The sequence below is a fragment of the Orycteropus afer genome, unplaced genomic scaffold (genome assembly GCF_000298275.1).
Source record: "Orycteropus afer afer isolate SDZICR_OR568_19922 unplaced genomic scaffold, OryAfe1.0 scaffold00187, whole genome shotgun sequence".
NCBI classification, from domain to species: domain Eukaryota; kingdom Metazoa; phylum Chordata; class Mammalia; order Tubulidentata; family Orycteropodidae; genus Orycteropus; species Orycteropus afer.
The window spans coordinates 948,501-966,090 of NW_006921774.1; the positions used below are offsets into that span (position 1 = coordinate 948,501).

Here is a 17,590-nt window from a genome sequence, read left to right on the forward strand (position 1 = left end):
TTGAACCTCCAGCCTTCTGGTTAGAAGTCAAATGCCTTAGGCCCTATGCCACCAGAGCTCCTATAGATATATACAATGGTTAATTATTCAGACATAAAAAGAATTGAAGTTCTGATACATGGTATGACATGGATGAAACTTGAAAACATTATGTGGTATGCTAAGCGAAATAAGTCAGACACAAAGGAAATATTATATAATCCCACTTATATAAAAAGGCAAATATAGAGAGACCAACGTTTAGTAGTGGTTACCAGGGTGGAAGGGAAGGTGAAATGAGGAGTCACTGCTTAGGGAGCACTGAGTTTCTACTAATGATGGTGAAATAATTTGGAAAAGGAGAGTGGGGACAATTGCACAGTATGGTGAATGTAAACAATGACACAGAATTGTGTATGTAAAAATTGTTAAGTTGGCAAATGTTTTGCTCTCCATATTTCTACCATAATTGAAAAAAACAGAAAAAAAAATGGAGGAGAAAAGAAAGTCAAGGAGCAAAATAGAATAAGCTAACCAATTTTTATATAGGCAATATTAGAATTCCAGAATACCAATAAAACTTACAAACTAGTAAAATATTGAAGGTCATTGGTAACATCAATAAGAATAATTTTAGTGAAATGATGGTGGTAAATCTCCATAAAATTCAAATGAATTCAACAGAGAAAAGAAAGAGAATTGGTAACAGCAAGTATAAGCAATTCCTTTGAGCAATATTATAAAGAAAAAGAAACGGAGTTGTAACTGGATGTCAAAGTAGGGTCTAAAGAGTTCTTGTTACAGTGGGGGGGAAAAGGTATGTTGTATGCTTATAAATCTAATAACAGAAAAAAAAAACTGAATAAAATATCCTTCAATATGCAAGAATGTGGGGCCTAATGGACAAACGGAGGGGTTGGTCTTAGCTGAGCAAGGACAGTTCATATATATTAACAAGAGAAAAGATGCAATATATAAGCAGGTAGTGGAATGTTACAAAAGTATTCTTCTGATTACTTCTATTTTCTCAGAGACATAGGATTTCTCAAAGAATGGGATTCAGAAAAAGATTTTTTTAAAAAAAACAACGTTCTACACTGAGTAAACTGCAATAATATCATAAAAAATAGCCAGTTTTACTCATTTTTTATGTTTTTCTAAAGTTTTGATCTTAAAAATATAAACAGATAACAGTAACACTGATAAATCATTTTACAACTTACCAAGAGCTTTCACATATATTATGTCATATGATCCAGGCAAAAATCTTAATACACAAGTGGAAAGTGATGAGGTGGAATTTAAATGCTAGCCTTCTGACTCCAGAACCTAGGTTCATTCCTTTCTCCGGTTATTGATTTGTAAGCTGGTATCTGTATAGCTTATTGCACTTATTTGTGGTCACAGCTGTTCCTGCAACATATAGTAAAGCCTCGAGGGCTGCTACCAGTATTCCTAACTGCTGGATGAGTGATTAAATGTTGAACAAATGAATAAATAAAACTGTCTCACATGGATGACACTTAACATTAATTTGGAAATTCTGATCAATGCATGTACTGAATTTTGCATAGTCTCTTTTACAGCCTTATGAGAGACTAGAATACATGTCAGCAGAATTTTTCGGTCACTATCTACTTCACACAATAGCAATCTAAAACAAACAAAAGAAGAGGTTTGATGAACAACATCTGCCACCTGAAAAAGGAGCTAATCCTCTAACTTCCAATTACCTTGAGGTGGAGGAACGTTACATAGAATGAGTGCAAGTTTTAGACACATTTAAAAACCACTAATGTAATCTAAAAACACTTGCAGCATTTCAAGAAGTTAATCATATAGCAGAGCATTTACTTCACAATTCACTATTTTCCCCACTTATGTTGTCAGTGCACATGCAATTTTCTCTTAAAAGATTCTACTATTGAAGCCTTAGGCCAGTGTGGGAAGGAACATACATAGCAGAGCAGATTCCAATACCTCAGTAAGAAATGAGTGAAAATACAAAAGCATTCAAAGAAATCAAGGTGAAAAAGGTTTGATAGTATGCAACAGTACTCCAAGACTTTCCCTTTCCCAGAGCACTGTATCATAGACAGACCTGGTTAAACTGTTCTGAAAAGGACATTCATAGTTTGCCTATTTTATTCCTCTTTGTATCTCTATACTTAAATATTTTTTCTCCTCCCCACTTCAACCCATAATTTTGAAAATTGCATTACTTCCAGAAAAGGTGAAATGATTACACAATTTAGAAATCAGCATATCTATCACCAAGATTCACCAACTATTAACATTTTGCCACATTTGCTTTAACACTGTATGTATATACATATACATTTTAAAATCTGTATCTCACTTAGTTGCACACAAATTCAAGAAAAAGTCCTCAAATTCTTTTCTAGATTTTCCCTGATACATCTTACATATAAAACTACAAGTTGGGTGTGAATTAAATAGGAAAGATAAATATGATTATATTTCTGCAAATCTGTCCAATATGTACATGAAAATCCTGTCCTGCTCTACTTTACAGATAGAGAATAAGCACCATAGCATAAATTCAATAACAGCACTGATACATCTATTATTGCATACTTGTGGGGAAAAGGTACTAAATAGGAAGTAAAAGATCTGATTCCATCCCCTTCCCTATATTTTTAATTATTATGGTCTCCCAAGGCTTAGGCTCCTTATCTGTGAAAAGAACCCAATAATATTTACATTGCCCTCCTTCCCTAGTTCTATAGAGAGAATAAATGAACAGCACAATGTATAGATGGATAATGAATGAAAAGGAAAAAGCACAATTCTGATAGTAATATTTATAATATTGAAAAAAAAAAAAAAACAACCTCATTGCCATAGAGTCAGATTCAACTTACAGCGACCCTTCCTTGGGATTCCAAGGCAGCATCACTAGGGAAGTAAATTGCCCAATATTTCTTCCAAGTTATAATACAAACTGATATATAAACTATTTCAAGGTTTGATGTCATGCAAACAAATAAGGTGACTTCATTTAAAAAAAAAATACTACAACTTTGCTGGGACAGATCCACAATTAAACATTTCAGCATATACTAAAGACTAAAAAAATTAATAGATGCTTACTTCAATTGCTGGGAGCTCTGGTAGCATAGTGGCTAAGGCACTTGACTGCTCACCAGATGGCTGGCGGTTCAAACCCATCAGCCACTCCTCGGAAGGAAGGTTGGGCAATCCTACTTCCGTAGTGATACTGCCTCGGAAACCCAAGGAGGGGTCGCTATGAGTCAGGGCTGACTCGACGGCACATAACAACAACAACTTCAATTGCTAGAGACTTCTTCTCAACAGTACTCCTATGCTAGTTTCTTTTCAACAACACTTTTCATCCTTCGATGTTGTAGAAGGTTATTTTCCAATCAATGTATTTTAAGACAGAAATAATGGACAAATATATTCATTACAGGAACAAACAACATAAGGTATCCATTCATGTATTTCCATTTTAATTTTTTAGTTTTCCCTCTCAAAAAATACCTGAGTCCCCATTATGTACCAAGTATTGTACTGAGCATAGGGTGCATACTTTTGATCAAGTGCTTGCTTTCATGCAGTTTATACAAATTGCCAAGATATGCAATATTACAGGGCCTATATGGTATAGAAAATTAGTATTCACCAAATGTAACTATTCTTTCCTTGCTGGATCCATAGAAAACTGTGCTTCCTGATCTCTTAAAGTAAAGATAGGCTGCATGATTATTTATGATAAATGAACTGTAAGCAGAAATAACACTTCTAGTCTAAAACAGTAGAAGGTACCTGTTCATTTGGAAACAGAAAGTGGTGGTAGTTGCACAACATGATGAAAGTATTTAATGTCACTGAACTGCACAAGTGAAAACTGTTGAAAGGGCAAAGTTTCTGTTTTATATATATATATATATACATACATACATACACACACTCTCCAAAATAAAACAATTTTTCAAAAAAGTATTTGTTCCATCCTCTAGCCTTCTCTTCCCCTCCTAAGACCATAAACAGGTTCAGGAATTGTATCCTGGATACAATTCTTCCATCAGAATAGCCTCCCCTCTGCCATGCCCACAGGAATACCTCTGTTTGGCCCTTGGCCTCTCAGCCTGGCTTACACCCTACTCAGGCAAGTGTTACAAAGCTCTTTTAGCTCTGCCAATAGGTGCATGTAGGTGCATCCCACTCTGCCCACAAGACTTCTATACAAAGGCACTCAGCTTTCTTGCTTTGTGGGCCAGCAAGACTACCTCTCTCTCTTGTGCTGGCTTCTTGATTCTCCTGCCACCATCTCTGTCATCATCTCAGCTGTTGTCTCTTCACAGGGATCTCAGGTCTCCAGAGGTGTTCCACTTCTGGCATAGTTGCATAGTTTTGATCAAGTGCTTGCTTTCATGCAGTTTATACAAATAATGAAGATATGCAATATCACAGCAAATAGTTGAACTTTAGGAGGTTATCAGCCTGAATTTTTCATGGATGAGCTGCCCAAGAGCATGTTTTGCCATGAGTAAAAACTAAATTTTTATTTTGTTACACACTGGTAAGTCATTGAAATTTCAGAATTTCTCAATTGTTTGTCTATACGGTTGTTTTTATTATAAAAGAAACTTGCCTACATTAATTATTACAGCCTAAAAGGCTGCCTGGCACAAAACAGATATTCAATAAATACTTATAGAATAAATGAATGGATAAATGAATACTGCTTTTGTCAGTTGCCATCAAGTCAATTCCAATTCACGGCGACCCTATGTATGCAGAGAACTGCTCCATAGTCTCTGTGTGACCTTTTGGAAGCAGATTCCCAGATGTGTCTTCCAAGGCACCTCCAGGTAGGTTTTAAACACTAACCTTTCAGCTAGTAATCAATGTTGTTATACTTAATCATTTGCACCACCCTGGGACTCTGAATAGAGAAACAGTCCATGTAAATATGGAAAAATATGTAAGGAAGTCTAACACAGTAGTTAAGAACTTGAACTGGAAAATTTCCATGCAAGTCTGTATTCCAATTCTGCCACTTGCTAGCTGAGTGGCCCAGGGCAAGTTTCTTAGCTACATGCCACTTTCCACATCAATAAACTCAGGTTAATAATGTAAGGGTTGCTGAAACATTAAATTAAATGAGCTAATACATAGCATTAAAAGTGTTTAAGAAATGTTAATGTCCTGTGGTGCAGTATATTGCCTAGTATGGCTCTTTTATCCATGGTCTTGGTGACTCCCACTAGATAACTGCATGGAACTATAAATAATGTAAGGTGCTTGTGGCTCACCAGAGGATCAGATAGTTGGCTAATAATGTAAATAAAGTACATGGCACCCATAAGGGGTTGGGACTGTGCAAACAAGATATATGGAACCCTAATATGGGCACTGGTTAGTTTTGTCATTCCACTAGGCTTAAAATGTGCCTTCCTAGAGGAAGAAGGGGGACCTCATTACCATCAAGACAGAAGAGCCAGGAGTGGAACACCTCTGGAGACCTGATATCCCTGAGAAGACACAACAGCTGAGATGATGGTAAAAAGATGGTGGCAGGAGAATCAAGAAGCCAGCACAAGAGAGAGAAGTAGTCTTGCTGGCCCACAAAGCAAGAAAGCTGAGTGCCCCTGTGCAGAAGTCTTGCTGGCAGAGTGGGATGCACCAGCATGCAACTATTGTCAGAGCTAAAAGAGCTTTATAATACTTGCCTGAGTAGGGTGGAAGCCAAGCTGAAAGGCCAAGGACTAAAGAGAGGCATGCCTGTGTGCATGGTAGAGGGGAGGCTATTCTGATTGAATTGTATCCAAGACACAATTCCTGAATCTGTATTCCTGAACCTGAATCATAACTTGTAACTTCCCTAATAAACCCCATAAGCATGAGTATCATCTGAATTCTGTGTAGCACTGCAATGCATTATCGAACCCAACAGAGAAGTAATAAGTGCCATGGGAGGGATGGTTGGTGTCAGAATTGGTAAAAAGGTTGGAGGGTGGCAGCACGTCTGCCTTCCATCTTATGGGAATCAGCTTCAAGCTATTGCTGTTGATCATTCTCTCTTCAACTCATGAAGTTAGAGGAGATCAGAGGATGCAGCCACCCCCATGCCCTTTTTGCATGTCTAAACTGTTATTGTTGTTGTTAGATGTCATTGAGTCAATGCTGACTGATAGCAACCACATAAGTCAAGGTAGAATTGTTTTATAGGATTTTCTAGGTTGTAAGCTTTATGAGAGCAGATCACCAGGTCTCTCTCCCACAGAGCCACTGGATGAGTGTAAACCACCAAACTTTCAATTAGTAGCTAAGCACTTAACCATTGAGCCACAGTGCTCCTTAATGTCTAAGTAAATGACTACAAATAAAGAGACTAGTTGTTATTTTTTCTAGTTATCTGGAAAAACAGTTATTCAAAAATAAGACCAAATGAAATATAATATGTTACAATTAAATTTGATATTTGAAAGAAGTATAGGTAGTACCTGACTTATGATGTGTTTAAGACACAACAAACCACACTTATGACTGTCTAGGTTTTTTTTTGGGGGGGGTATATCTTATTGTCAATAATCTGTTCTACATACAACATTGTAGCGAATAATTTCCTGACATTTTCATTCTCAGATTCTCGATGTTATGATTTACTGTTCAAAATACTGCTTTATAGCAGGCAATAATGAAAACTGAAAACAAACAAAAAAATGTATTCAACTTACATTAGAACTGACTCACAACACAAGTGGAAACTACCTGTATTAAAATTTCACTAGCAATTATGCACTTTCCTCTTTTAAGACAAATTATACTTCCCTCCACATCTAATAAAATATTTATTGGTTCAAGACCTATTGTTGTTGTTGTTGTTATATGCCGTCGAGTCGGCCCCGACTCATAGCGACCCCTCCTTGGGTTTCCGAGGCAGTATCACTACGGAAGTAGGATTGCCCAACCTTCCTTCCGAGGAGTGGCTGGTGGGTTTGAACAGCCAGCCTTCTGGTTAGCAGTCAAGTGCCTTACGCACTATGCTACCAGAGCTCAAGACCTATTAGTAAAGTGAAAATGCTTACTGTAGTGACTCTGTCTCCACCATTAGTAACTTGTTTGTAATAAGGTGATCCTGAAAGAACTCTCCAGGCAGAAAGGCCACAGCTTGAAGCTTTTGATATGCCCACTTCAGCAGTTTCACATCCTCCAACCAATAAAAGCCTAAAAAGGGGAAGAAAAAAAAAAAATCAAAGAACTGATAAATTACAAATATGAGCATGCTGCCAAAACAAAGAAAGCAGAAAAAGTCAGAAGACAACAGAGCTCAATACTATTACATACACAATCCTGTAGTAACAGTAGAAACAATAATCGCTGAGTAGATACATAAATAGACACAAGCTGAACAGGTGTAGGAAAGTAAATGGGACTACACTCATACACACACACACACACACAGACATGCACATATATACATACATATACATATGTGGTTGACAGATGCTATTTCTATGTATGTATTTACATGTACTGTAAATATATCCATGAATATAGTAGAGCACAGAGAGGGCAAAGTTACAAAAAACTTCTTAGCTATAACTAAACACCTTGAGGGAATGAATCATTGGGCCTGGGGATTCAGGATCACAGTCTCAGTCTCAGGGGACATCGAGATCAACTACTACAACATAGTCCGCAAAGAAAATGTTATAAATCCTACTTTGGTGAATAACGACTAGGGTCTTAAAAGCTTGTGAGTGGCCATCTAAGGTGCAACTATTGATCTCTCCCCATATGGAGCAAAAAAGAGAGAAGAAAATCAAAGGCATAAAGAACCAATTAATCCAAAGGACTACTGGACTACATGAACCTCAGCCTCCACGACCTTGAAACTTCTAGAAAAACTAGATGGTGCCCAACTACCACTACCACTCACTCTAAAAGAAATCACTATAGAAGGTCCTGGATACAGTGGGAGAAAAATTTGGAACAAAAGTCAAAATCATAAGAAAAAGACCAGGCTCCCTGCTCAAATAGAGACTGGTGAATCTCTGAGACGTTAGCCTTTAGTCACGCTTCAAGCCTGTAACTGAACTCACTCTCATTGTTCAAGTTTCAGCCAAACAACAAGCTGGTCTATAAGGAAAACAGTAACACCAGACTAGTATGCACTCAGAACAATCAACATTTGAGATCAAAAGGGTAGCATGTGCCTAATACAAAGTTCTGAAGACAAGAATGGATAGGAAAGAGGGGTAAATGGAAAAAAGAAACAAAGGAGGACGTAGGATGAGTACTGTTACATTGCAGCAAATGCAATGGCATGAAACAAAATATTATGAATTATTATATAGAAAATTGTTTTGTTCTGTAAAGCTTCAGCCAAATCACAATAAAAACTTAAAAAATAAACAGAAAGAAAACTAAATGAAAATTATTATATAGTGAACACAAACCAAAAAACCAAACCCACTGCCATCAAGTCAATTCCAACTCAGAGTGACCCTATAGGACAGAGTAGAACTGCCCTATAGTGTTTCCAAGGCTGTAAATCTTTACAGAAGCAGACTGCTTATCTTTCTCCTGCAGAGTAGCTGGTGGGTCTGAACCATTAACCTTTCAGTCATCAAGAAAATGCTTTAATTACTGCATTACCAGAGCTCCTAATAGTAAACAGAGAATATAAGTAGTTTAGAAGAAATCAAACAGGATCCATGCTTCATACCATGTACAAAAACAGATTCAAAATGGACTGAGGACCTAAATGTACAAACTAAAACCATAAAATTCTTAGAAGAACAAGCAGAGGCAATGCTGTCAAGCTAGTACCAACAACAGATTATCTAATATAATAACTAAAGAACAAACAGCAAAAGAAAAAACAATAAATGGGACCTCATGAAATTTGAAAATTTTTGATCAACAAAAGAATTTACTAAAAAAGGTAAAATGACAAACTACTATCTGAGAGAATATCTTCAAAAACCATATATCCAACAAGAATCCAATATCTGAAATATATATAAAATTTGACAACAAAAATACAAAGAACCCAGTCATAAAATGGGAAAAGGACATGAATACACATTTCACCAAAGAGAATATTAAAATGGTCACCAAAAACATTAAAAGATACTTAGCATCTTTAGCTATCAGAGAAAGACAGATCAAAACCACGATGAAATACTCCCACTGGAAAGGCTAAAGGCACTCTGATGGCACAGCGGTTAAGAACTTGGCTACTAACTAAAAGTACAGCAATTCGAACCTGCCTGCCACTCCACAGGGGAAATCTGTGGTAAGTAGCTTCCATTTAGTCTTGGAAATCTGCCTGTGAGGCAGTTCTACTCTGTCCTATAGGGTCACTATGACTCAAAATCAGCTATACAACAAAGGATTTGTTTTTTATTCATTTAGGATAGCTAAGATTAAAAAAAAAAAAAAGTTGGTGAGCATTTAAGAAAATTGTAATCTTTGCATTTGCAAATGCAAAATGGTACAGCTGTTGTGGAAAGCAGTGTGGTATACCCTTAAGAAACTAAAAATGGAACAATCACGCGACCCAGCAATTTCACTCCTAGATATACCCAAAAGACTTAAATGCTAAGATTCAAAAAGAGACTTATACACCCATGTTCATTCATAATAGCCAAAAGTGAGAAACCACCTAAATGCCCAACAGATGAATTGTGTGGTGTAGTAAATTACTTAGTGTGGCTTTTCTACCCATAAGTCTTTGTAAACTCCGAGGTGGAATTTGCCATGAGCAACTGAGGAGCTCCTGATTGCTAAAGTTATCCACCTGGGGTATTTCTGTTGAGCAGCAGCACAAAGTAATTTTCTGGGAAGGTCACTCTCTCTCAGGTGTATAGAATTCTGATGTTATGATTGGTTAGGTGGCCACTCTGCCAAGCTCAAAAGGAGGCCTCCAAGAGGCAGAAGAAGTCTCTCTGAATGCTGGCTGAGAAAGACGTACTGCTGAAAGAAACACACTCCTGAGAAACATGCACTGATGAGAAGGAGGCACTGAGAGACACACACTGCTGAGAAAGAGACACCGAGAGATACACACTGCTGGGAGAGAGAATGACCAACTGTTGGCTGAGGGACAGCGGGCTGAGAGAGACTAAGCGTACTTCCTGAACTTGAATTGCAGCCTGGTGCTTCCCTAATAAACCCCGTAATCTGTGAGTTCTGTGTGGCCACTGCAGCAAATTATCAGACCTAGCAGAGAAGTGGTGGGTGTTGCGGGAGGAACTCTGTGCAAGGGCTAGAGGGAGGCAGCATGTCTGGCCTCACAGGATAGGCTTTGGGCTACTGATGGTGATTCTGTCTTCCTCTTATGGGGTTACAGGAGGTCAGAAAATGCAGCCTCCCTGCCCCTTTGGCAAATGGATAAACGAAATGTGGTAAATACATACAGTGGAATACTACTCAGCCAGAAGGAGAAACAAAGTCTTTACATACGCTACAACATGGAGCCTGAAGATATTATGCTGAATGAATAAGCCAATTACAAAAGTATAAATACTGTACAACCTCACTTATCTAAAAAGACAAGAAATGGCAAATGTACAGAAACTGAAGTTTATTAGGGTTCCCAGGAGTATGAAGGACTGGGAAAAAGGATAATAACAGTGATGGAAAAACCACACAAATTAAGGGAATCACATAGCTGATTATTGTTATTGCCATCAATAAGCTGTACACCTATAAAAAGTTGAATTGGCAGAAGCTGTGTTATCAATATATTTACAACAACAACGAAGAGTAGCTGCTGAGGCTGCTTATGTATATCTAGATATCTCATGGGATTTGTTTCCTTGGTTCAGAGGTTTAGGGTCATGGGACAGCCCAGTTAACTAGTTTAATAATATAGTTAGTGCTTCTATTCTACCTCCTAGTTTGTTGTACAGTGTCGGAGGTCTTAAAATCTTGAACGTGGCCATCCAAGGCACAACAACTGGTCTCTATTCACCTGGAGCAACAAAAGAAGGAGAGTCAGGAATAGGAGGAGGAAATAGAATGTGTGGCCTCCTTTGCCATGAGACCAGAAGAAATGGATGATGCCCAGCTACCATTATGAACATTTTGAACAAAGATTTCATAGAAGGATCCTAATCAAAAGGGGGAAAACACAGAATTTCAAATTCTCCTGGATTCCAGACTTTCACTTGCCATGGATGGTGGAGGAACCCCTGAAACTATTGCCCAAGAAAATCTGTAAACTTTAAACCAAAAATATCCCCTGAAGTCATCTAAAAATTGAACAGTTTAGCTTAACCAGTAAAAATGGTCTGCCTTGAGCATTATTCTCTTTTAGGAACTATCTAGATGAGATCAAATTGACAACAGCACTCAAAAGATTAGACAGGGACCTCAGGGAGCAGACAGAGAGAGAGAGACAGAGATAGTGAAGGGCAGATCAATGAATTAAAAGAAAACAGTCTGAGTTAATGAGGGAGGAACATCTAAGAAGATGCGGGTGAGAATAGTTGCTCACTCAAATAATGTAATCAATGTCACTGAATGGTACATGTAGAAACTGTTGAATTGTGTACGTTTTGCTGTGTACATTCTCAACAAGAGAAAATAAAATTTAGAAAACACATGGCAAAGGGGATCTTTGCATCTGCAACTGAACTTGTCAATCAGTCGACTTTAAAGAAGAAAAATTAACCTGGATGGTTAATCTAAACTAAAAAAAAAAAAAAAAAAACCACTACCATAGAGTGGATTCTGACTCATAGCAACCCTCATAGGGTTTCCAAGGCTATAAATCATTATGGAAGCAGATTGCCTCATCTTTCTACTGCAGAGCAGCTGGTGGATTCGAATTGCGGACATTTTAGTTAGCAGCCCAATGCTTTAACCACAGAGCCACGAGACAGGGTTCAATATAATCACAAGGGTTCTGAAATGTGGAAGAGGAATGCACAAGTGTCAGTGTCAGAGTTATGCACTATAAGAAAGATTAAACTAGCCATTGTTGGCACTGAAATGGAAGGGGGGCCACAAGCTAAGGAATCTAACAGCCTGTATAAGATGGAAATCGCAAGAAATCAGATTCTCCCCTAGAGCCTCCAGAAAGGAACACGGCCCTGCTGAAACCTGGATTTAACCCAATAAAACCCATTTCAGACTTCTGATCTTCCTCACTATAAAAATAATAAATTTATTGTAAGCCACTAAGTGGGTGATAATTTGATACAGCTGCAACAAGAAATTAATATAACTTGTTTCTCTCCCACCTACAAAACACAGATGACCTATCAGATTCTAATTCCACAAACAGTTCTCTTCTCATTTGGCCACTTAGCTCTAACATTTATTCCTCAGAACAATAATAACAACAAAATCACTCTACCTTATGGTCACAGATCTAAAAATTTCAAATTGAATAAAATCCTTCCAAGTGTAGCCATGGAATTTAACCTGTGTTTAAAAGTATATAAAGGAGATCTGGCTGCATAGTGCCTAAGGCATGTGACTGCTAACCAGAAGGCTGGCAGTTCAAACCCACCAGCCACTCCTCAGAAGAAGACTGGGCAATCTACTTCTGTAGAGATATCACCTCGGTAACTCAAGAAAGGGTCACTATGAGTCGAATCAACTTGACGGCAGTATTTTTCTTACAGTAATGTTCATTCACTTTACCCTCAGAAACACAACGTGGGCCTTCTCTCAAAGCCTTTCTCCTATTGTGTTATAAATGAGTAACAAGTTTACTTCACTGCATATTACAGCAATAAATTTAGAAAAGACAGATTGGAGTAGCAGATTGTTTTGTTTCTACCCTAGGCAAATCACCAGAGCTAACATGTAACTTTCCCTGTTCACAAGCACAAAAGCGATTTGGGGCCAAAGTCAAGCTAGTTTTATGAGTACATTTGCCTATAACATACAGTCTGCTGAAGTGACTCTTTTACACTAAAATAACCTCAAAAGTCTGTATTTTTCCAATAGAGGTAGAGCAGATATACTTTATATTATTTCTCTGGATCTAACTATCAATTAACAAAAAATATAGATGATAGAGGGACATTTTAAATAACACAACAAAGGTAAAATTAACAAAATCTAGACAGTAGGAAACAACAGAAAAAATGACCTGGTTGCTTCAAAACACGCACACACACCTAAAGCAAAAGAGCAAGCAAAGTGAGCAAGTGAACTGAGAAAGACATAGAGATAATGAAGGGCAGATCACTGAATTAAAAGAAAACAGCCTAGATATTTAAGCATATTGACAAATTAGTGTTAAATTTTGTTTTAATTTAGAGTCCTTAATTTTTTGGAAATACATTGAAATATTTTCAGATAAATTGATATTGCTATCTGCTTTATACTTCAAAATAATCCAGAGAATGAGTGGCTAGGGGTATACATGAAACAAGTTTATACTTGCTGAAACTGGGTAACAGGTACCTAGGAGCCATTTTACTATTCGTTTTAGTTTTGTACATACAAGAAATTTTTTTCAAAACACAATTTGTTAGAAAAACTTTTCTATATAAATAGAAAGAAAACAGGCAATTTTGAATACTGTGACTTCAGAATTTACTCACAATGCTTTTTCAAACAGAAAACATGTGATTTATAACATATACATTAAAGAATCAGTAAGCTATAATTATAATAAAAATAGCAACACTGCTTGAAAATTAAACAATTCATAAAAGTCTAAGAAAGAGCATTTCCACTGATAATTGAATAATTTCTCTTCTCAAATATATATTGTTTTTGTTGTTGTGTGCCGTGGTGTCAGACCTAACTCATAGCAACCCCTCCTTGGGTTTCTGAGGCAGTATCAGTACAGAAGTAGATTGCCCCATCTTCCTTCCGAGGAGTGACTGGTGGGTTTGAACCTCCAGCCTTCTGGTTAGCATTCAAATGCCTTAGGCACTATGCTACCAGAGCTCCTCAAACATATATGTGTGTGTGTGTGTGTGTGTATTTTTTAATGGTATATTTTCTCAAATTCTGTTCTGGTTCCCTATTGCAACTCTGACAGGAATATACCACAATGGGATGGCCTTAACAAGCAGGAGTTTATTCTCTTACAGTTTGGAGGCTTTAAGTCCAAGTTCAAAGTGCGAGGATCTAGGGGCTGGGTGAAAGCCCCTCGACCTTGGGCTTTAGCTCTGCCTCTTGCTCCCGGCCCACTGAAGCCAGAGTCTTCACTCAGGCAGCTACTGGCTGCTTAGGCTGACAACCCCAAAGTTGACAAATAAAATAGCACAGTCCGAATGTTACCAAACTACATGGCAGGCCGTTAATTCAAGTCCATTGAAAGTCCCAAAGTGAGCAGAGCATGGCAGGCTACTGAACAATGACATGACTACATGCAGGGTTTAAGAGTGCCATAAGCTGGAGAATATTCCCAAAGCTGTTTCTTATATACAGGAAGCAGACCACATACCCGAAGCAGCTACTCAGCTGCTCCAATAGATTCCACCATGGAGTAAATTACCAATCTCACACGATGGGGAATAACTACATTCAGCTGCCCAGCCACTCAACCAGCCAAGCTGACACACAAACATAACCACCACACTATACTTCTTCAATCTGTACACTGAGCAAATAATCAGAGAAGTTTGACACTATGGTGAAGGATGCGGCACCAGGATTGGAAGAAGACTTATTCACAACCTGCAATATGCAGATGACACAACTTTACTTGGTGAAAGGGAAGATGACTTGAAGCACCTACTGATGAAGATCAAAGACAACAGTCTTCAGTATGGATTACACCCCAACAAAAACTAAACAAAAATCCTCACAACTAGACCAATAAGCAATATCACACTAAATAGAGAAAAGACTGAAGTTGTCAAAGATTTCATTTTACTTGAATTCACAATACACATACATGGAAGCAGCAGTCAAGAAATCATACTGTGGTGGTTATGTTTGTGTGTCAACTTGGCTGAGCCTGGTTGAATGGCTGGACAGCTAGATGTAGTATTCCCCATGATGAGTCTGGAAATCAACTCCATGGTGGAAGCTACTGTGAGCAGCTGAGTAGCTGCCTTTGGGTATGTGGTCTGCTTCATATATAAAAAAAGCTTCAGGAATGGTCTCTAGCGTATGGCACACTTGAATCCTGCATGTAACCATGTCATTGTTCAGCAGCCTGCCATGCTCTACCGACCTTGGGACTTTCAATGGACTTGAAATAACAGCCTGCCATGTGGTTTGGTAACATCGAGACTGTGCCTTTTTGCTTGTCAACCTTGGGCTTGGCAGCCTCAGCAGCCAGCAGCTGAGTAAAGAAAAGCCTCTAGCTTCAGTGGGCCGAAAGCTAGAGGCAGAGCTGAAGCCCAAGGCTGAGGGGCTTTCATCCAGCCCCTAGAAACTGGCACTTTGAACTTGGACTTAAAGCCTCCAAATTGTAAGAATAAACTCCTGTTTGTTCAAGCCATCTCATTTGTGGTATATTACTGTCAGAGAGGTATTAAGTAACCAAAACACAGACATCCTATTGCACTGGGTAAATCTGCTGCAAAAGGCCTTTTTAAAGTGGTAAAGAAGCAAAGATGCCACTTTGAAGAATAAGGTGTGCCTAACCCAAGCCATGGTATTTTCAATACCCTCATGTGCATGTGAAAGCTGGACAATGAATAAGGAAGACTGAAGAGAAGTTGATGCCATTGAGTTGTGGTATTGGTGAAGAATACTGAAAATACTATGGACTGCCAGAAGAACAAACAAATCTGTCCTGGAAGAAGTACAGTTGGTATGCTCCTTGAAAGCAAGAATGGCCAGACTTCCTCTCACCTACTTTGGTGATACTGTCAGAAAGGAACAGTCCCTGGAGAACGGTATCATGCTTGGTAAAGTAGAGGGTCAGTGAAAAAGGAGAAGACCTTCAACAACGTGGATTAAGACAGTGGCTGCAACAATGCACTCAAGTATAGCAAGGATTGTGATGATGGTGCTGTGTCTTGTTCAGTTATACACAGGGTCACGATGAATCAGAATCGATTCAATGGCACTTAACAACAACTGTGTCAGGGAGAGGACAAATGTCATGTCCAATTTTCAGATTAAAAAAGAAATGTACAAAACTTTAAGTTATCTGACTACTGAAGGAGTTATAAAGCTAAGAATCCAGATTTCTTACCTCCTAGTCTTGATACTAGAAACCTATGTGATACTAGAAATTATAAGCTCTGAGACGACCATGATTGGCTCTAACTCACTGCAACATGATAAGCTTCTATCAGAACAAATGAGATTCAATATCTGCTTTCCAGACAACCTTTCCTCCATTCAAGCCAGGCTGAAGGGACAGTAGAAAAGGAGGCAGAATGATTAAACTAATCACGTGTTCATCAAATATTATGTCAGCTTTGGGACTCTGATGTTCCAGCTGCAAGAATGCGTAAGCGTTCATACACACAAGTGGACATGTGTGCATATGTGTGCTTAAAGGCAGAAAACACAGATGACATCATCAATGCATTTATAAAGCAAGTAACTCCTACACACAGTGCAAGGGGCAGGGATTGAGTTACAGAAATGAATAAAGTATGCTCTCTGCATTCCTATGCATTCAAAAAGCCTGCTCTCAAATTAAGGGTAAGTAACGACAGCCAAACCTGAAGATGCTGACCCACCAAATCTACTGAAGGGTTATCTTCAGTTATACATGCCCAAAGGTATCCACCCAACTTCAGGATATTAATTTGTTACATAACTTCATTTTTTTTTATAAGATTCACAATGTTGACTAGGGTTAATCAACAAGTGATTTAAAAGAAAAAAAAAAGTAGGTTAACACTGATGCTTGCCCTAGAAAATCAATCATCTCCATCATGACCACACTGTTCAGAATAGGCTTTCTGGACAACACAAGCCAGCAGAGAAGTAGAATAAAGTTCTGTGGGAAAAAAAAATACATGTAATTTAAATGAAAAGAGTCAACAGGTAACAGGAGTATGAGGCTCAGTACAAAAGACTCAATAAATGTTTGCTCAGTAAGTGAATTCAAATCTCCAAATTTCACTTTAAGTATCAGAGAATGATACCATACAGACCCATCTTCCCAATGCCAGATCTCACATTTATAACTGCAGCAGCTAGTTCTCAGTATAAAGATATAAGGAGATGAGATGGGGGAGATGTGTCACGGCGATGGAGGGATGGAAGGGTCACAGAATGATAAAAAGGCACTAGACAATCACAAAACTCACACCAGAAAGTAGAGTACTAAGAAGAGTCAAATCAATTCAAACTGATCAACCTTTCCCTTTATGAGCTATTCTTTGTGCATCTTAATCTGTAAACTCTTTCCTACCCTGATGTAATGAAGATCTTCTCTTTCAAATTTGACTAAATTAAAATTTAAAACGTCTAAGATCCATAAAATGACAAAATAATCATACAATGAAAGAAGTTACATACAACAGATAAATTTAATAGAGTACTAGAAGCCAAAATTTATAAAGCTATTTCACAGCTACTCTAAAAGAAAACTGAGCAAATAATAAGCAGTGGTAAACTACAGGAAGGCCCAGGAATCCAGACAGATGAGGAGTCAGCCGCAGGGACCCAGGTAATCTGGACAGAGGAGGAGTCAGCCACAGGGACCCAGGTAAAAATGGTA

The 17,590-nt window shown here is 38.1% G+C and overlaps 1 protein-coding gene across 1 annotated transcript in view; it reads right to left on the reverse strand.

Annotated features, from left to right (window-relative positions):
- Positions 1-17,590, reverse strand: part of NBAS (NBAS subunit of NRZ tethering complex) — a 750,019-nt gene that overhangs the window by 626,839 nt on the left and 105,590 nt on the right. Inside the window, exon 10 of the mRNA XM_042781864.1 lies at positions 7,059-7,197. Coding sequence (XP_042637798.1) covers positions 7,059-7,197 — 139 coding nt within the window. The remainder of the gene's footprint in view (positions 1-7,058; positions 7,198-17,590) is intronic.